The sequence below is a fragment of the Oncorhynchus mykiss genome, chromosome 4 (genome assembly GCF_057628025.1).
Source record: "Oncorhynchus mykiss isolate SJ-2025 chromosome 4, ASM5762802v1, whole genome shotgun sequence".
NCBI lineage: Eukaryota > Metazoa > Chordata > Actinopteri > Salmoniformes > Salmonidae > Oncorhynchus > Oncorhynchus mykiss.
Window position 1 is genome coordinate 41,620,199 of NC_143025.1, and position 21,928 is coordinate 41,642,126.

Consider the following 21,928-nt stretch of genomic DNA (forward strand, 5'->3'; position numbering starts at 1 on the left):
CCCCGGTATGGAGGTAGTTTTGTGCCACCTCAAAGGGGGTTAAATACAGTGAACGCCGAAAGTATTGGGACAGTGACAATTTTGTTTTTGTTTTGACTGTGTACTCCAGCACTTTGGATTTGAAATGATACAATGAAAGTGCAGACTGTCAGCTTCAATTTGAGGGTATTTTGACCCATATTAGGATACCATACCCCCAAGACATGCTAACCTCTCACCGGTACAATAACAGGAGAGGTAAGCTTTTTTTTGTGGGTTTATTATATTTATGCCTCTGTAACTTTCTCACTCACTATTATTCATGATTAATTCAGGATGATCTGTAATCATGGTAGCATCCACATTCATGTAGAAGTGTTCAGAAACATATTCTATTCTTATTTGCAATAAAAGTGACTCCAAAATGACACAATACATTTTCTACCATTCATTTCTATCGGGCACAAAATGTTTTAAAACGCAACCAAACAAATGCATCCAAAAAGTTTGTGGAGTCACAAGCTTGATGTAATCACTGCGTGTAAGGAATATGGGACCAAATACTACACGTTTGACTACTGTAATACACATTTAAGTGAATTTGTACCAATACCTTTAGTCCCCTAAAATGGGGTGTGACTATGGACAAAAAGTGCTGTGATTTCTATATGGTTCACCCGATATGGATGAAAATACCCTCAAATTAAAGTTTACATTTTGCCCCTGAACCCCAGTCATTGGGTGAGTTCAAATCAAACGGGCTGGAGTACAGAACCAACAACAACAACAAAAAGCAAGAGAACCAGTAATACCACAGAGAGAGAAACATTGAGGAGAGATGACATGAATGATAGTAGGATGATATAATAAGATGGCCTATTAGGTTGATATAGTTGTTATCAATGTGGACCAGCCTTGGTGTTATGCTGTACCATCCTCTAGTCATCACAGGTACTTAACCCCGTCGTTACCGAACAACTCTCAGCCCTCCACTAAGAGATGTCATCTACCCAGCTCACCTAATGCCAAGATACCCAATCAGATATCTGGGTTAACAAAACTCCACAAAGCTTCTACATTATGCCTACAGCGGCCTGGTATAACTCAATTACCCCCCAGTACAACATTTAAACCAGCCTAACCCTATCACCGTCCTGTCAGAGTCTGGCAGTAGCAGAATAGCAGTGACACCCCACAGACAGAGGTAGTCTTAAGAGGCAGAACACATGCCTGAACAAAGGAGGCCACTTGAGTTGAGTATGTCTCTAAGTGGAGGGGGATATTGCTATAACGCGATCCTCCAAATTGAGTCAGACGTGACAGTCACCATCTTCCTTCCCTCCCAGGTAGAATCCAACTCCCAAGGATGGAGGGAGGGGGAGGAATGGGCCTCGATCTCTGTTCTTACCTGTCCGTTCCTGCAGTCGACCACCTCGGTTTGGGATCAGCTTAAACGGTCTCTCATCTCCCCTCTATCTGTCAGGCTCCAGCATACGGTCTATGGGCTCCAGACATCAGCACTCAGTTCAGCTCTGAACAAACAAATCGGACTTCGACCGACAGTTAACATGACAACGCGTCTCTTGCTGATAGCAAGTCAGTGAAGCTCTGACTGGTTGGCTGAATTGTTTGCATATTTCTACTCTGTGGTCTGGTGACGGTTGAAAATATAAGGGAAAAAAAGCATAATCTCCTTTTTGAGTTCAGTTTTTTTGACTAATGTCCCATTTATTGTATAATAGAGCACCCAAAACAACAGGAGAAAAACAGAGAGAAACTGGACACTTGAAAAGAGATAAAAGTCGGAGTTTCCCTGCAGCTCGCCATCTCTTTGAGAGCACGACAGCCATTGCTGCCAAAGCAGTTGATCCCTGCCCAAACTGGACGGATACACAACACATGTACAGAGCATATGGAGGGAGATGCATGGAGCCATTATGTACTGATAGGCTAGCGATCACATGAAAAAAAAACAAAGATCTTAGATGAAGCCTATTACTGTACTTTATGGACCTTGAATAGTGCTTAGCAGATAACCAGCTGGCAATGTATGGCTCGTGTGTGTGTGTGTGTGTGTGTGTGTGTGTGTGTGTGTGTGTGTGTGTGTGTGTGTGTGTGTGTGTGTGTGTGTGTGTGTGTGTGTGTGTGTACCGCGGTGAAGCAAAAACTTTTGATGCCTGCATCACAGCTCACTTTATGGACTGAGTTCATTGTCAGCTAGTCATTTTCTGACACTTTAACAGGAGAGTTGTAAGATGATGCACTGGCAAGCCACTGCCAGGTGAAAAGTGTGACGATTGGTTGTTGGCAGTCACCGCGGCATCACAAGAGCTGGCCGCAGACCAGAGCTCCATGTAAAGCCATTCCTCATGAGGTGTGTGTGTGTGTGTGTGTGTGTGTGTGTGTGTGTGTGTGTGCGCGTGTGTGTGTGTGTGTGTGTGTGTGTGTGTGTGTGTGTGTGTGTGTGTGTGTGTGTGTGTGTGTGTGTGTGTGTGTGTGTGTGTGTGTGTGTGTGTGTGTGTGTGTACGCATGTGTGCGTGTCCATGCATGTGTGGGTGTTCATGGATGTTTTCCAATATACTGTTCTGAAATTTGCCAGTCAGAACTTCCTTCCCGGTAGGAGTGTGATATGAAAGCTGAACTAACAGTATGGTAGTCATCCACTCCCTCCAACCCATACTAACACATACCCACCTACACACACAGAGCTACAACTGTGTTGCAAACATCGATTAAATCCCAAACATTGACTAAATCCCAAACATCGATTAAATCACAAACATCGACTAAATCCCAAACATCGACTAAATGGAGATTTCAACAAGTTGGTGTTACATAAATAAACCCGTATGTTTGAATTAGATTGAAGATGAGTGTGTGTCTCCACAACATGTTTCTGACATTTGAAGAGTAATGTTGCCAGGCACTACAAAGTGAGGTGTCACCCAGAGATATTGCTTCAGATCACGGAGGACTGACAGAGGGAGAGCAACCTACAAGCTGTCCTAGATATCCATCCGCTCAGGTTAACAGGGCTCAGTGTGTTCTTGCTTTGAGATAAACAGGAATCAGCGAAGCAAACAAAACCCTGCCAACATGAAGCACCAGACAAATAGCCTGTTAACCCATTTATCTCTGTAGAAGGCTGCATTGGAGAGAGGTTGAGATATCAAGATAGTTTGAAATTGGAGTTCTCAGTTATTCTATAGATTCACAACATGACCGAAGGTATGTGGAAATCTGCTTGTCAAACATCTCCTTCCAAAATCATGAGCATTGATATGGAGTTGGTCCCCCCCTTGCTGCTATAACAGCCTCCACTCTTCTGGGAAGGCTTTCCGCTAAATGTTGGAACATTGTGAGGGGGCTTGCTTCCATTCAGCCACACATTAGTGAAGTCGGGCACTGATGTTGGGCGATTAGGCCTGAATCGGCATTCCAATTCATCCTAAAGGTGTTCAATGGGGTTGAGGTCAAAGCTCTGTGCAAGCCAGTCAAGTTCTTCCACACTGATCTCAACAAACCATCTGTATGGACCTCACTTTGTGCACGGGGGCATTGTCGTGCTTAAACAGGAAAGGGCCTGCTCCAAACTGTTGCCACAAAGTTGGAAGCACAGAATCATCTAGAATATCATTGCTTGCTGTAACGTTAAGATTTCCCTTCACTGGAACTAAGGGGCCTAGCCCGAATCATGAAAAACAGCCCCAGACCATTATTCCTCCTCCACCAAACTAAACAGTCGGCAATATGGATTCGGACAGGTAGCGTTCTCCTAGCATACGCCAAACCCAGATTCGTCCGTTGGACTGCCAGATGGTGAAGCGTGATTTATCACTCCAGAGAAAGCTTTTCCACTCAGTCCAATGGGGGCGAGCTTTACACCACTCTAACCGACGGTTGGCATTGCGCATGGTGATCTTAGGCATGGCTGCTCGGCCATGGAAACCCATTTCATGAAGCACCCGACAAACAGTTATTGTGTTGACGTTACTTCCAGGGGCAGTTTGGAACGCTTAGAGTTGACCGGGGAAGCTCTACCAGGTCAGAAATTTGACAAACTAGCATGTTGGAAAGGTGGCACTCTATGACAGTTGAAAGTCACTTCAGCAATGCCATTCTACTGTCAATGTTTGTCTACGGAGATTGCATGGCCGTGTGCTCAGTTTTACACTCCTGTCAGCAACAGGTGTGGTTGACATAGCTGAATCCACTCATTTGTAGGGCTGTCCACATACTTTTGTATGTATAGTGTGATTCTATGATGGACACGCTCCATTTTAATGTTCTGCGCTTGGTCTTTTAACGCAAACAGAGAGGACTGTGTGTAGTTCTAATGAGCTGTCTGGGAGTCTATTTTCCGTTGACAATTACACCAATCTCCATTTAATCTGCTTAGAGAGCAACCAAATCAAACAATAGGGGTGCTCTACCGAGACCTTTTTATCGATTGAGTTTCAAGTTACATTTGCCACATGCACAAGTACAGTGAAATGCTTAACTTGGAAGCCCTAACCAACAGTTCAGTATTCAACATCGAATAGTATTACTATTATTGTTTAAAAAAAAAAACAGAATAAATAAGAAATGAGAGAGTACGCTAAACACAGAGTCAGTACCACATGTACAATGTGCAAGGATGCTGGAGTACTGAGGTAGGTATGTACACGTAGGCAGGGATTAGGAGAAAGTAACTGGTAGCAGGATAAATACAAATAGAAAACAGTATGGTAGCAGCGTAAGTGGTGGGTGAGTGTGTGTGTAAGTGTGTAAGTGTGTCAGTGTAGGCGGATATGCAGTGCATTCGGAAAGTACTCCGACCCCTTCAATTTTTCCACATTTTGTTAAGTTACAGCCATGTTCTAAAATGGATTCAATTGATGAGGAAAATAATGAATCTACACAGAATAACCCATAATGACAATGTAAAAACAGTTTTTTTTTTATGTTAGATTTTTTGTTGTTGAAAGAAATACCTTATTTACATAAGTATTCAGACCATTTGTTATGAGACTCGAAATTGATCTCAGGTGCATCCTGTTTCCATTGATCATTCTTGAGATGTTTCCACAACTTGACTGGAGCCTACCTGTGGTAAATTCAACTGATCGGACATGATTTGGAAAGGCACACAGTTGACAGTGTATGTCAAAGCAAAAACCAAACCATGAGGTCGAAGGAATTGTCCGTAGAGCTCTGAGACAGGATTGTGTCAAGGCACAGATCTGGGTAGCACAAAAAAATGTCTGCAGCATTGAAGGTCCCAAAGAACACAGTGTCCTCAATCATTCTTAAATGGAAGAAGTTTGGAACCACCAAGACTCTTCCTAGAGCTGGCCGCCTTGTCAGAAGGGCCTTGTCAGGGAGGTGACCAAGAACCTGATGGTCACTCTGACAGAGTTCTTCTGTGGAGATGGGAGAACCTTCCAGATGGACAACCATCTCTACAGCACTCCACCAATCAGGCCTTTATGGTAGAGTGGACAGAAGGAAGCCACTCCTCAGTAAACGGCACATGAAAGCCCGCTTGGAGATTACCAAAGGGACTCTCAGACCATGAGAAACAAGATTCTCTGGTCTGATGAAACCAAGATTGAACTCTTTGACCTGAATGCCAAACGTCACGTCTGGAGGAAACCAGGCACTGCTCATCACCTGGTCTATTGTGAAGTATGGTGGTGGCAGCAGCATCATGCTGTGGGGATGTTTTTCAGCAGCAGGGACTGGGAGATTAGTCAGAATTGAGGAACAGATGAAAACCTGCTCCATATAGCACTCAGGACCTCAGACTGGGGGCGAAGGTTCACCTTTCAACAGGACAACGACCCTAAGCACACAGCCAAGACAACGCAGGAGTGGCTTCGGGACAAGTCTCTGAATGTCCATGAGTGGCCCAGACTTGAACCCGATCAAACATCTTTTTTTATTTTAGCTTTATTTAACTAGGCAAGTCAGTTAAGAACAAATTCTTATTTTCAATGACGGCCTAGGAACAGTGGGTTAACTGCCTGTTCAGGGGCAGAACGACACATTGTACCTTGTCAGCTTGGGGATTTGAACTTGCAACCTTCCGGTTACTAGTCCAACGCTCTAACCACTAGGCTACCCTGCCGCCCATCTCTGGAGAGACCCGAAAATAGCTGTGCAGTGACCCATCCAACCTGACAGAGCTTGAGACGATCTGCAGAGAAGAATGGGAGAAACTCCCCATGTACAGGTGTGCCAGGCTTGTAGCGTCATACCCAAGAAGACTCGAGGCTGTAATGGCTGCCGAAGGTGCTTCAACAAAGCACTAAGTAAAGGGTCTGAATATTTATGTAAAAGTGATATCAGTTTTTTATTTGCAAACATTTCTAAAAACCTGTTTTTGCTTTGTCATTATGGGGTATAGTGTGTAGATTGATGATGGAAAATGCAATGTAATCAATTTTAGAATAAGGCTGTAACGTAACAAAAGGTGAAAAAAGTTAAGGGGTCTGAATACTTTACTAATGCACTGAACATATCAGAGGGCTGAAAAGTGACTGATAGCAGGAATATATAAATACTTGGTATTGGTAATATACATGTAAACAGGAGTAATAGTGACCAGTATCAGGCTAAATAGATACAGTGGGGAGAACAAGTATTTGATACACTGCCGATTTTGCAGGTTTTCCTACTTACAAAGCATGTAGAGGTCTGTCATTTTTATCATAGGTACATTTCAACTGTGAGAGACGGAATCTAAAACAAAAATCCAGAAAATCACATTGTATGATTTTTAAGTAATTAATTAGCATTTTATTGCATGACATAAGTATTTGATCACCTACCAACCAGTAAGATTTCCGGCTCTCACTGACCTGTTAGTTTTTCTTTAAGAAGCCATCCTGTTCTCCACTCATTACCTGTATTACCTGCACCTGTTTGAACTCGTTACCTGTATAAAAGACACCTGTCCACACACTCAATCAAACAGACTCCAACCTCTCCACAATGGCCAAGACCAGAGAGCTGTGTAAGGACATCAGGGATACAATTGGAGACCTGCACAAGGCTGGGATGGGCTACAGGACAATAGGCAACCCCAAGAACACCATCCCAACTGTGAAGCATGGAGGTGGAAACATCATTCTTTGGTGATGCTTTTCTGCATCACCAGGACGACTGCACCGTATTGAGGGGAGGATGGATGAGGCCATGTATCGCGAGATCTTGGCCAACAACCTCCTTCCCTCAGTAAGAGCATTGAAGATGGGTCATGGCTGGGTCTTCCAGCATGACAACGACCCAAAACACACAGCCAGGGCAACTAAGGAGTGGCTCCTTAAGAAGAATCTCAAGGTCCTGGAGTGGCCTAGCCAGTCTTCAGACCTGAACCCGATAGAAAATCTTTGGAGGGAGCTGAAAGTCCGTATTGCCCAGCGACAGCCCCGAAACCTGAAGGATCTGGAGAAGGTCTGTATGGAGGAGTAAGCCAAAATCCCTGCTGCAGTGTGTGCAAACCTGGTCAAGAACTACAGGAAACGTATGATCTCTGTAATTGCAAACAAAGGTTTCTGTACCAAATATTAAGTTAGGCTTTTCTGATGTATCAAATACCTATGTCATGCAATAAAAATCATACAATGTGATTTTTTGGTTTTTTGTTTTTAGATTCCGTCTCTCACAGTTGAAGTGTACCTATGATACAAATTACAGACCTCTACATGCTTTGTAAGTAGGAAAACCTGCAAAATCGGCAGTGTATCGAATACTTGTTCTCCCCACTGTAGATACTAATAGTAATGGCAATCAATAGTCAATAAACAGCAGCGTAATGATAAGCATTTCAGTGTTAGTCGACACCTGTTATTTACAAATCGTGACAAATACAATTTGACTTGGTAATAATGAACCTAATCAATAATCATTTTAGCAGCAGCGTAGGTGTGAGGGGGAGCAGTAGTTGTTATCCATTTACTAGTCTTATAGCCAGGGGATGGAAGCTGTTTAGGGGTCTGTTGGTCTGAGCCTTGATGCACCGGTACCATCTGCCAGACGGGAGCATGGAGAACAGTCTCAGGAGGCTGGATCCTTCTGCAATTTTTCGGTCCTTTCTCAGACACCGCCTGGCATGTATGGGGCGACAGGTAATAATAATACATTTTAGTACCCCTTTCAGGGTACTCAAGGACATCTTGCATTAAAAGATGGCCTATATAAAAGCAAGTGCAGCACATAAGATCATGAAATCAATTGCATCAATCAAAGTAACATTTCAATCAAAGAACAAGACGAAACAGGACAGATAAAAAGAGGATGGAGGGGTTGGGTAGAGTAGAGTATACAAACCTGGTTTAGGGTAAGGTTGTGGGTTCACATAGGTATACTGAGACTGCACAGAAGGGGGGGGGGGGGTAGGACAGAGTCAATTATAGAACACGGGCTATTGGTTTTCGGCATCCTTGAAGAAGTCTGTTTTTAGGAGGTTTTTGGATGTGTCTGCATGTTGTATGTGTGGGGGGAGTGCATTCCAGAGCCTGGCTGGGCACCCTTGGTGGAGAGGCATAATGGGGGGGGGGGGTGGGGGGGGGACAAGGAGACCATCAGAGAAGGAGCGGAGGGAGAGGGAAGCTGCTTAGACAGGGAGAAGGTCTGAGAGGTAGGAGGGTGCCAGGTTGTGAAGGGCTTTGTAGGTGAGGAGTGTCTTAAAGTTAATAAGGGATTGCACATGGAGCTATTGTAGATTGATGAGGATTAGTGTGATGTGTAGGTGTGGGTGAAGATTCTGGCAGCAGAGTTCTGGACCAGTTGAAGTCTGTTGGTGAGTTTGGCGGGGATACCAGTGAGCAGTGTTGCAATAGTCCAAACAGGAAGTGGCGAGGGCATGGATGAGGGTTTTGGTGCTGGAGTGTGAAGGTGAGGGACGGAGCCTGGAGATATTGCAGAGGTGAAAGAACTCTGTCCTGGTGATGGTTTTTATGTGGGGTTCGAACGAGAGGGAACTGTACAGGAAGAAACAGAGGTTTGTATTGACAGAGAGAGTGGAAACTATGGTGATGTTGAGCTGTTTGGAGAGAGGGGTAGCCTAGCGCTTAAGAGTGTAGGGCCGATAACCAAAAGGTCGCTGGATTGAATCCCCGAGCTGACTAGGTGAAAAATCTGTTGATGTGATCGTAGTCCTTTACACTCGCGCTCGCACATGGCAGATTTTGTCATTAATAAGCACCTAAATTGGAACGTCGTGGCTGTACAGTAACATGCTACACAACAGAGCGCTGCGCTTCACAGTGCTGTATGGGTTTTGACTGACAGCCATTCTGAACTTCAGTACCACGCACCACAAGAAGTTGCCTCCACCCCTCCCGATAATTGGGCAACCTTTCCAAATGTTTTGTTGTCAGAGTGAGGGAAATGCTGCAAATTAAGATTACTATGCATTTTTAAAGAATGAGAATGAGGCGGTTTGTTTATTGTGAAGAAAATTTGCTGCTGAACATGCACCTGACTGCACTCATGACTCCTTTCGGTTCCGAACCCAAAATCTCTCTGAATTGCCTTGTGAAAGCCTAACAATGTAGGATCGTATTTTATAACTTAACCAGTCATGTTGGCAATAGAACAAGCTTTCAAATGATGCCCGCCTGACCCAGTTTGCGATTTATAATAGACCGTTTTTGGATTGCGTAAACAACAACAGTAATTGTTCCAAACCACACAACTACAAGTGGTGTGCTCGCTGGAGTTCCTCAACGGCACAGCTAGGAGAGCTCAAAAAAGTACCGTATTAGTTGAAGACTCTTCTTTGAGTCATTAAAGTGCATTGAAATTGCTTAGGAACTGTGTGGCCACTTGAGACACCAGTTAGTCCCTCTCACTCAAACGCTTGTCATTTTTGTTGTTTTATGTTGCACCTACCCCACATTTTCCAGGAAGTCTTATCATGTTGCTGAATGTAGGCAGAGTATTTTCAGATTACGTTATCAAAATATGAGGGGAAAAAAGTACAGTGAATGTAAAATGCACATAAAAATCAACAGTTGAAATGTTTGGATTCAGTCTTGTGTCCAGGTGAACTGTTGTGTCTTCACCTTTGGACTGATCCTTTCTCCATCATCTCCAAACGGTTCCTTTTCACTTGCTACCTTATAGGCCAATTCCCGACTGTAAAGGGTTAAGCAAGGCACTTAACACTAATTGCTGCTGCAAGTCGCTCTGTAGATACCCTTACAGGAAAAACCACATTAATTGCACATGTGGTCACGTGATCTTGCGTCAAGGTAACATGTTACAACCTGTAAAAGCAATGTGACAACATGAAATAGCGCATGTGAAAACATGGACTGGTGAAATAAATGTGTCAAAAATGGGGGTGCAGCATTTTAACGTGATAACATGAAGCTACACGTGACATTTGAAAGTTTTTCACATGTAAAACTGCTAATTCAATTTTCATATGCAAATGTTTTTCGATTGAAAATACAATTCCACATGTGAGAGTTAGATTTTTACTGAAAAGTTTTTCACAAGTGCAAATTAACATGAACGTTTTTTTTTTTTTGGGGGGGGGGGGGGGGGGGGGGTGAGAAGGTGGTGTTAACATAACAAAAGAGACACATGTGAGATCAGTTGTTTTCACATTTCAGCTCAAGATGTGAAAACAGCTATTTCACGGGTTCTTAAGGATCTGAGGGGCCATGCCAAATCATTTTAGCCTCCTGAGGGAGAAGAGGCCCTGCCGTGCCTTCTTCATGACTGTTCTGGTGTGAGAGAAGCATGTTGCTTCCTCAGGTGATGTGGACATCGAGGAACTTAAAGTTCTTGACCCTCTCCACAGAGGCCCCGACGTTGTGGATGGGAGTGTGCAACCGCCCCTGTTGAAGTCCAAATGGTGTTTGTTGTTACTATTATTTTTTATCTTTCTTGTTTTTTTTCTTCTTTTCAGTGCAGTCTCTGAAAACCCTTAAGGCTTTTCTTCTTTTGGTCTTTTTGTTAGGCTTGATTGGTCCACCTGTCTGAAGAGCAGAGGAGACTCAAGACAGACCATTTTAGAGAGGTGCACATAGAGAGAGAGGAGATGGAGGTATGAGGAGAGATGGAGGGATGGGAAGAGGTGGAGGGTGCAGAGCCTCAATTTGGAATTTTTATTAGAGCTAATCTGATAAATTAATAATCTAGACATCAATGTGAAGCTATGGAGAACATGCCACTCCTTGTATCGCCACCTAACCTCGACACAACCTCACCACTTTAACTCACCCTTTGTCTTACCACCCTTCATACCCCTACTCTCTCCCCCCCTACTTTACCCCCTGGTCTATCCTCACATCCACCTCCTCAGAGACAGAGAGAGACATGGAGACAGGGTCAGGCCCCTCCCTCTCTAAGGAAATCCCAATCCCTTTTTTTTGTTGGCCCGCTGTAAGTGGGTAGCTGCCCTGACAGACGTGACGTCTAGCTGGCCTGTCACTGCGAGTGTGTGTGTGATTTCTGACATGAATTACACTGTTAATATAAACATGGCTGCTTTCTAGTCGCCGGCGAGAGGGAGGGCAAGCTTTTAAGAGATTACACGCCAGGTGCTGAACAGGAGGACAAGACAGAGCCAGTTACAGCCAGGGCAGAGCTCTCCTGTCAGTGTTGAAGTTAGTTAAAGTGGATGTGACTGTTATATGAGATGAAAATTTAAGGACATGTCTCATGTCTGGATGAGTCCCATTTCACGAGTCACTTGTCATACAATGGTAGTCTACCATGATAGCCTACGGATTAGCTTGGCAAATGAGATATGCTCACTAACAGGGATGTAAACAAATTTGTGAACAACATTTTAGAGCAATAAGCTTTTTATGTGTATGGAAAATGTTTGGGATTTTTTATTTTTATAGCTCATGTGTCATGAGATCGACATGGGATCGACACTTTACATGTTGCGTTTATATTTTTTTCAGTGTATATAATATAGATTGAATTAATCATATCCCCATGAACATCAATCTCCAGCTTCCTTTCAAAGTCTGCTATAAAGAGCCTGTATTCAGCCTTTCACTAAGGGCAGTGTATTGAGTCATGAAGTGTCCTCTTCACTCCCAGTGATGTGACCTTTGGGGCATTTTATGATCTGCCTTTGCTCTCTCGTTCTCTCTCTCTCTCTGCCCTGTCCCTCTCCTCTATGCCTGCAGTGACCTGTGACCTCTGGGATGAGTTCTGCTGTCATGACTTCCTGTCACCTGTGAGGTATGCCAGGGGACGTGGTCAGGTTAGGGCATGGCCCCACAGGTGGATCCCCTTCCTGAACAAAGATCACTCTGCTCTTGTCAGGAATGTGACATGGAGGACGACCCGGTCTCTTCTGCCATCCCTCTCTCAACAGCAGTACCATTCAGAAGAGGTGAGGCATGGTGAGCCGTGGACGCTGCGCTGGTGTCATTAGCCCTGAGCTAAACGCAGGTTGGCATTTATTGTCAAGAATCTTGCCCTGAAGGCAGCTCTGCAGAGTGGTCACTAGCTAGCACAGCCACAAAGTCATAACATCTGATTTTAAACCTTAACCACACCGCTAACCCTAATGCCGAACCCTAAATGATTTTTTGTTTTCATTAATTTTTACAATATAACCAACTTTTTCTTTGCAGCCTCCAGGGCAAGATTTGTGACAACAAATGTCAACCTGCGCGCTAAGCTGTCCTGCTATGACAACAAAAATATGAAATTGATTTGTCTCCCTCAGGCAGCCTTTATTGGATATGAATTAATTTGGTTAATGTTACGTCAAACATATTTAATAAGGTAGGATATGCCTCCAACCCATTTCCACTTGTTGAATTTAAGATTTCAAGGCATCGGCGTAGTTAGGGGTGGGCTTCTAGGGCTGCAGCCCTGAGTGTTTTCAGTCCAGCCCCTAACCTTTTGATGGTCAAATAATTGTGAAATTGCGGCCTGTAAAAAATACCATGCAAACGCCTCGGGAACAGGCAGGCAGGCTGTTTGACTCTGCACACAGCGGTTTCTAAAGCCAGCATGGCATGTTGTATCTGTTTTCTCCCTATAAATTTGGCTCTAGCGTGTGAACGGCTTAGGCTATTAGCTATTATGACCCCAAAAATGAAAGCTAAGACCCCTAGGAACATACAGTATGTGTGCCTTCTGTTTCCCTCCACAACGTTCACAAGCCGTGCATAAGTCGTTAGAAGGGACTTTGACAAAACCACAGAATGACTGGAGTAAATTCATTCAATTGTGATAATCTTCCTAGAAATTTGGCTCCAGCCTTGGAGCAGATCGGGCTACTAGCAATTATGACCCCGTTCCTGAAAGTTAAGACGTATCTTGTGTTCTAAGAAAGATGAACTACACAATGATTGCCTGATGGTCTTCCTTCTGCTCTCCTGAATATTCCAATACTTGTACGATGCATGTTAATCACCGGAAGGCATACTTAATTCAGACTTAAATTTGGCATTGCCTGATTTGACATATCTTTGTGTTCTTTATAAGGCCAGATTCAAATGCGTCATCATTTTTACTTTACAGCTTTGTTCCAGGGTCCTAAAATTGAAAAAAAAAATAAGAAAGTGTGCTGGTCCATTCTATCACTATTTGAAAAACAAATGTGTGTTAACAGGGCAGTAAATATAGTACAGAAAATGCACATATTAAGAGGAATGGAATGTACTTTCGGCATTGTAAAAGGTCTGCCACATCTCTCCTTGGAAAGAAAACCGACATTGGATTAGGATGATTTGTCCGACAACAATCGTAAGCGTGCTATTTTATTTGACTGAACTGTACACTCACCATACAGTTTATTAGGTACACCAATCCATTCACGAAACTGGATCGCTTGAGTCGCGTGGCCTGGCTTGCTATATAAAGCAGGCAGACAGGTATCCAGTTACTCTTTGATTAAACGCGAGACTGGGCAACATGAGTGACCTAAGCGACTGAGTGTGGTAGGATCGTCAGATCCGGTATCTCAGAAACTGCCACCCTCCTGGGGCTTTTCATGAATGGTAGTGTCTAGGGTTTACCGAGAACGGTGGGACAAACAAAGACACATCCAGCCAGCGGCAGTCCTGTGGGAGAAAACAGCTCATTGATGAGAGAGAGGTCGGAGGAGAATGGCAAGAATCATGCAAGCTAACAGGCGGGTCACAGACAGACAAATAACGGCGCCGTGGGTGTTCAGAATGGCATCTTGAAACGCACACAAATCATGAATCCTTGACACGGATGGGCTATTGCAGCAGACGACCACTCCAGGGTCCACTCCTATCAACTAAAAACAAGAAGAAGCGGCTCCAGTGGGAACAACATCACCAACACCGGACAATTGAGGAGTGGAAAACAGCCTGGTCCAACGAATCAAGGTTCCAGTTGCATCATGCTGATGGCAGAGTAAGGATTTGGAGTAAACAGCATGAGTCCATGGACCCATCCTGCCTGGTGTCAAAGGTACAGGCTTGTGGTGGTGGCGTACTGCTGTCCAATCTGCAGCAACTGTGTGATGCCATTGCGTCAGCAAGGACCAATATCCCTGTGGAACGTTTCCGACTTGTAGAATCAATGCCCCTGAGAATTCAAGCTGTTCTGGGGGCAAAGGGGGTCCGACCCAGTACTAGATGGTACTGGTGATTGTATATGAGAGAGAGAGAAAGCGAGCTTGGGTAAGAGTGTGATTCTTGAAGCAGTTTGGCTCAATGGACATGTCAGAAGCCCCGTTTATACCTGGTTCTAACATGTGTCCATTGTCCTAATCTTGTCCCATTCTGATTGTGCTCAATTTTTTGGACATGTGTAGATGATTAAAAGACACATCGTGATTTGATTGTGATCAGACCTTCCTGACCACCTCCGGACGTAGTCAGTCACACATTGTTCCTGGATCTGCACAGTGAATCCATTTAAATCACAATTATCCTGTCCTCTACATTCATTGACAGGTACGCCATTGACTTATGGCATCAATGTGTCTTTAAAAAAAAAAAATGTGATTAAAATAAATAAATATGATGACTATCTGCATTTAGGATGTTGAAATTACTTTTTCTTCTGGGTGAGACCCCCAGACCCCCCTGCTAAGGTTCCCGATCTTTGTGCTAAGCCCCCAATTTCCTCAAATCCTAGCAATGCCGTTAACCGAATCAATGGGATGTTCAGCAGACACACACACGCACCCGAGGGTGCCCCGTCTCTCCGCCTCTCTACTCTAATGCCTCTAGCTAATCAGCTCTGTTAGCAAACAAGGCAGAGAGAATCACCAGCCTCCACGCTCCCTGTCTCACTCCAGGCCAGTGATATTAATGAAGATGAGCTAATGTAGTGAGGAGGGCAAATAGGAGGACAAATTAGATTAAAACACGACTACATAGCGGAGGGCAGAGGAGCGCCATAGATGAGTGAGCTCACATCACCCACTACTGCAACCCGGTGGAGAAACCATGCAACTGCCTGAGACAAGAAGAGAGCAGAAAGCATACAACACTTATGAAAGTGCCTCTTGCCTTTGTGGCCACAAAAAAAGATACCACAGTCTGCAGGGAAGGGTAGACTATAAAGTAACTTTGGTCAGATATCTATTCTACAACTAGGTGTATTCTAATCGGTGCAGCTCTAATCAGCTGCGCTCAATCAGTGAGAAAGTCTACTGAGAAAGTCTACTACTGGAGGCACAACAGGGAGATTTGAGAAAGGAGTAATGGTGACATAACAGTGAGATCTGATCTGAGGACGGCTTTCCCGCGACTGGGGTGTCTCCACTGCACCTCACATAAACAAATCACAAGCATCAGCTCTCTGTCTCTGTCTGTCTGTGTGTGCCTGTCTCCAGATAAACGTTCCCCTGCTATCACCTGTCCTGCTGGCTCCATTGTGAGTGTAGTATGTATACATGGCTAGACTGCATGGCACTGAATGTGTGGGCAGTGGTGCCTGCCCTGCTCCACCAAACACAAGCGGAGACTGGAAAAACACCATCTCACTCAGCAGCTACACACACAGAGTCAGCCAGTCCCTTCCTTGATGTCGTACCACAGTAGTGTACAGTATGTGTAGCTGTGTGTGGGCATTATCTTAATGTGTGTGGAGACAATAGGCCAGGAGGGCTGTGTTGAGAGTTGTGTTCAAAATGGAGTGGTGGATGCCTGGCAGTCACAGACTGCACTAGGCTCAGGGGCTACAGGTACAAACCCCAGAGAAATCATTTTCTCACGGTCTTAGGTCTTCACTGGAGATAGCAAAGTCTATGTACAACACTGTCTTCTATGGGCTCTCTTCTGTACTGGCTGATGAGCAGGGTTAGTTGGGATTCGTCACTACCTTAACATCATCTCTAAGGTAGTCTTGTTTTCTTGTTCATGTGATAAAAATATAGCCATTTATTTTTTCTATCACTATTTGATTTGGTTAGAATAAATTCCAAAGAACCGATTCCATTACTCCTAAGGAGTCTGGTGCACAACACGCTCCCTATTTCATAAAAACATCAGTTTATGAAAAATAAAATACATTTACAGTTTCAAAGTGCTATTTGATGAGACATTTCTACGGTTCCCTTTGATTCTCATCCACAACCACTCGTGTTCCAAAGGTCATGTTCAGTAAATGAAAAGCTACACAGGAAGTTCATTCAAATTACAGTTCTAAATTCCACCACCAGTGTGTTGTTCTTTCCCCTTAGTAAGTAAATATCAGTGGAGTTCATTAGTGGTCATAACTAAGTGGATTAGAGAGTGTGAAGGAATAAACGCAGGCTCTTGTTAGTTCTGTGTTGGATTAATCAGGGAGAAAATGGCTGTATTATACTGCACATTACATCATGTTTAATTAGCAGGCTAGTTGGAGGGCAATTTGTAATTAGAACATGGCCTCGTCAGGAAAGGTCAAAAGCTGTTGATTGCCATGGCGCAGAGTTGGACTGTCTACTATGGAAAGGGTTGTGAATATTGAGCCGTTATTGGCTTTGATACTGAGCCATGTTCTGGGGCACAAACTCTCGATCTCTCTCTACTTTGCACACACATTAGTTCTAAAAGACATTATATGGAGTATACAGTTGCCATAAAATCTAATGTTCTTTTCCATGGCCTTTCTAAATAATAGGTATATTCAAACAAGGGGAAATAGTTACAAATTCTTCCATTATGGCCTGAGGATGTGAACTACATCAAAATGCCAACCTGACAATCTAAAAATTGACCTCTCTCTGTTCTCTGATCCAGAATGCAAAGGGAGAGAAAGTGACTGACTTGACATTAACATGGATGGACATTGTGACAGGGGACAGAGGGATGTGCTTGACATGACACACCCCGAGTCCCTCACACACAGAGAAATATCACAAACACGAGACACAAACTCTCTCTCTCACACGCACACGCGCACACACACACACCTACTAATTTGCCTCTAGATCTTCCCAATAACAAAGCTGCACTCTAACACAAGCTGATTCTCAAACTCCCTGGGAAGCTAGTCCATTTTTCCTGTTATTACTTACTATATTTTTCATTATTTTCCGGAGACAACAATAACCCTTAAATCAGGTTACAACAATGGAAGGGAGAACAGCAGAGGATCTCTGACTTTATTAACTTGTCTCTTTCCATGAGGGAAGCAGTGAGACAGAACCAACCAGCAGAGACACACATTGCTCAGAAACCCTCAGAGGGGGGGGGGCAATAATGATTGTCTCAGAACAGGAGGAAGGAATGAGGAAGGGACTAAGGAAGACTGGAGGAAGGGAAATTAAATAAAAGGCCTTATGTGATGGGACAAGTGCAGGCGCTTCAAAGCCGTGAGATTGTCATCGCTGCTTTGCAAATATACCAGTGATCCTGAGGGACCCATCCAACCAAATGCTCCATTTACAAGAGGAAGTGTGTGTGCCTTTGTAAATGTGCATGTGTGTGTGAGAAGCCCTGATCGTGACACTACAGATGGTAGACTAACTCAAGCGTAGTTCTGCACAATCTGAAAACCTCAATTCGGTTTCCAAGCATTGTGCAGTCAGTCACTAGACTGTACTTTCTCCCATTACTGTTAAATATTCATAACAGTTAACCCAGTAGGCTACGTACAGTACATCAGCAACACAGAGACGTTAACAGATGGAGATGGGGAAAGAGCAGCTGAACACTAAAGCGCTCCAAGTATCTTCTGCCAGTGTCTGCATGACAAAGACTATGTCCCAAATTGCACCCTTTTCCCTATATAGTGGGCTACTTCTGTCCAGGGCCCATAGAGCTCTGGTCAAAAGTTGTGTGCCGTGTAGCGAATAAGATGCCATTTGGGACAGTGTACATGTAAAACACTCTGATTGGCGAGATTGTGGGGGGGGGAAGAGAAAAAATTATCAAGATATGAAGACAAAAAAAAAGTAAGATTGATAGCCACTCGCAAAACCTAGTAAGCTTACAACATAAACCAAAGACAAGACAAATGGGTCTCTGTGAAAACTCGGAATCAATATCAAACACAACGGTCTTTGAAATTAAATCAACAGCAGTCTGAAAAACAAAAACTCACAGACTGACCAAGCAATAATCTCAGGCTATATATATATTATTCGTCGAGCCTATCAGATATAAATATAGCCTTAGAGAAGAGGTCGGCCGAGGACAACCAAGGTCTTGTATTGGAACTGGACACCACCTCTGGCAGGGTTATATAGAGGGAGCCCGGGGATCCTCATGTCAATACAGCTATGACCTTGTCATCACATTCTACTCATGCAGCCAGGCCTAAATATATATATTTTTAAAACACGTACTGAACGGAGAAGCTCGTGTAAAAGGTTTAAAGCACCTAACGTTTGATATAGCATCTCTAGATATCAAACAAGCAAACTTGGCATGCATTTTACAATATTTTCTTTGATGTTTTTCAATTGCCAACGTTGAAGTAAATTGATTTAATGGTGGCCTACAAGACAGAATGTACTCTCTTCACTAGAAGGGCAAGAGCACAGTAGACTACAGCCCCTGTAGCTCTGAACAGAAATACATTTTTAATTTCATCCACGGCTGACTGAAAGAAAATGTGTACTGTGCGCCCTCGTGTGGCCACTAAATACCTGCACATTCTGAGATTCTGTTTACTGTTGCTAGGCAACGAGAGAACTAAAGAAGACTTGTTGCGATTGAATGTTAGTTTGTATTTCGAAGGCTGGCTTTCTACGAAGTTGCATACTACGTGGTCTCCCGTGTTCTCTCTGGATTGCGTCCGAATTTACACGAACCAGGATGGCAGCGGCTAAACAACCAAAAGAAAAGCACCCTGTGGATATTGTTCATCAGAACGCAATTCACGTCGAGACCATAAAGAAGGAGAATAGGAGCCAACGATTGTACACGCTATTTAGCATAAACCCGTACAAAAGACGTAAGCACATTCGACCGCCGTAGAAACGTTTGTGTATTAATGTGAACCGATGAGGAATTTCATGATGAACAACTACTGTAATTGATTGTGTCCAATCTCTCCTACTGTGTCATAAACTAGTATCACAGGAATGAAACCACTTCGAAAGCTTTAGCTATATACAAACTCAAAGTACTGGAGAAAAAAAAAAAAAAACACCTAGCTATCACCACACAATTATGAAATACAACCTCCTGAGTTGACAGCCTTTTATGCTTTGCCGACACCTCTGCTGTTTAAGATCACTCAGTTAGTAACATACTGCAAGGACAATACCAGGACGACACGAGCTTCAACCAGAGGAGTCTGCTCAACTCAGTTTAGGGTCACCAAACTTGTCCCGAAAGCTTTTTCAGTCAGAGCGTCTGGATTATGGAACACCCTGCCAACCAGTGAGAGAGTATTTTTGCTAGCTTCAAGGTAGACCTGAAAAAGTGTCTAGTGTAAAACCAGTCATGTGAAGATTAAGGCATTATGTTACTTAAAATGTCAGATACTGTAGGACCAAAGGAATTTCAACTCTGAACTGGTATCATTATATTTTTGCCTGTTTTGATTTGTTTTACATATAGAGATATATTAAGCGTTATATTGTAATGATGTATTGAAGTATATAGTTTTCTGTCCGGAACTACATATATCAGCTATCTACCTAAATCTTTGACAAATAAACCAATAGTCATCTTCTTTTATTTCTCAGTTCATGTTTTGACTGACAAGCCTATGGCCAGCCCCACCCACGACAACATAGAGGAGGATCGTAAGTATAATGGCTAACTTTTCAATATTATCAGAGATGTTGGCCAGTCTCTTAGATTAGGTTTCTCCCCCCCCCAGCTGCTTTCCTGAAGATCATCCACAGGGCTTGTTTGGAACCAACCAAGAAATACACTCACCCCCAAACGGAGAGCCAAGAGATAGGCTGGACATCCAGACCTCTGGTAAGAACTCCCACTCTGTGAGTGATTATCAGAATACGTTTCAAAGTTGCGTCCCCTTCTTTAGTGTCCTTAGCCTGCTCTGGCATTCCTACAATCACATTTTTCCTACATTTTTGCCCTGTCAAGATTGTTTCAGATCGCAGTGATAGGAGACTGAACTGGCCACGGCAGAACTCTGAGATCACCAAGTACATGGATGCAGCATGGCGTCTGAAAGAACAGACACAGAACCTGGGCTAGATCTCCGGCCTACTACAAGCCTCAATTTGGATAAACTACCGGATCATTGGCCTCTTTGCTGGATATCGATTGAGAAATATTAAATGGAAACATGGCTATGAAGAATATTGCTTTACTGTCCCAAGCAAACAACTGGTTGCAGACAGACCTACTGTATAATGTCAAACACCATAACGTCTTTCAGAAAATAAATATTGAACTAGTACAAATCATTTGTCAAAAAGAAACAGGAGCAGGTATAGCCTGGTCCCAGGTCTGTTTGTGCCCTTGCCATCTCCATTGTGGTCATTATTGTCAAGCCAAACATGACACCGCATGACAATGAGTGACAAGGAGTTTGTATCATACCACAGAAAGGCACTCAAATCAAATGTTATTTGTCACATGCACTGAATACAACAGGTGTAGGTAGACCTTACCATGAAATGCTTACTTACAAGCCCTTTACCAACAATGCAGTTCAAGAAAGCTTTAAGAAAATATTTACTAAATAAACTAAAGTAAAAAAAAAAAAATTTTAGACAGTGAGTAGACAGTGAGTAGCAACAGTGTAAAAACAAATATAAATAGTCTGGGTAGTATTTGATTTTTTGTTCAGCAATCGTATGGCTTAGGGGTAGAAGCTGTTAAGGAACCTTTTGGTCCTAGACTTGGCGCTCTGTTACCGCTTGCCATGCAGTAGCAGAGAGAACAGTCTATGACTGGAGTCTGACCATTTTTGGGGATTTCCTCTGACACCGCCTAGTATATAGGTCCTGGATGTCAGGAAGCTTGGGCCCAGTGATGTTCTGGGCCTTACGGTCAGATGCCGAGCAGTTGCCATACCAGGCGGTGATGCCGCCTGGTATAGCCGTAAAACTTCTTGAGGATCTGGGGACCCATGCCAAATCTTTTCAGGGGGAAAAGTTGTTGCCGTGCCCTCTTCACAACTGTCTTAGTGTGTTTGGACCATGATAGTTTGTTTGTGATATGGACACCAAAAAACTTGAACTCTACACCTGCTCCACTTCAGCCCTGTCGACGTTAATGAGGCCCTATTCGGACCTCCTTTTCCTATTGTCCACGATCATCTCCTTGGTCTTACTGCCAGTGAGGGAGGGACTGTTGTCCTGGCACCACACTGCCAGATCTCTGACCTGTTGGTGATCAGGCCTACCATTGTTGTGTCGTCAGCAAACTTAATGGTGTTGGAGTCGTGCTTGGTCACACAGTCGTGGGTGAACAGGGAGTACAGAAGGGGCCCCAGTGTTCAGGATCAGCGTGGGGGCGATCCGTCAGGAAGTCCAGGATCTAGTTGCAGAGGGAGGTGTTTAGGCCCAGGGACCTTAGTTTAGTGATGAGCTTTGTGGGTACTATGGTATTGAACACTGAGCTGTAGTCAATG

At 43.7% G+C, this 21,928-nt stretch overlaps 1 protein-coding gene across 1 annotated transcript; it reads left to right on the forward strand.

The window, feature by feature from the left end:
- Positions 1-19,048: 19,048 nt before the first annotated feature.
- On the forward strand, positions 19,049-20,753 carry cfap144 (cilia and flagella associated protein 144). The gene is made up of 4 exons (XM_021599698.3): positions 19,049-19,324; positions 20,064-20,123; positions 20,201-20,304; positions 20,431-20,753. Exons 1-4 carry the CDS (start codon positions 19,087-19,089, stop codon positions 20,542-20,544), a joined length of 516 nt encoding a protein of 171 aa, XP_021455373.1. The 5' UTR covers positions 19,049-19,086; the 3' UTR covers positions 20,545-20,753.
- Positions 20,754-21,928: the final 1,175 nt, after the last annotated feature.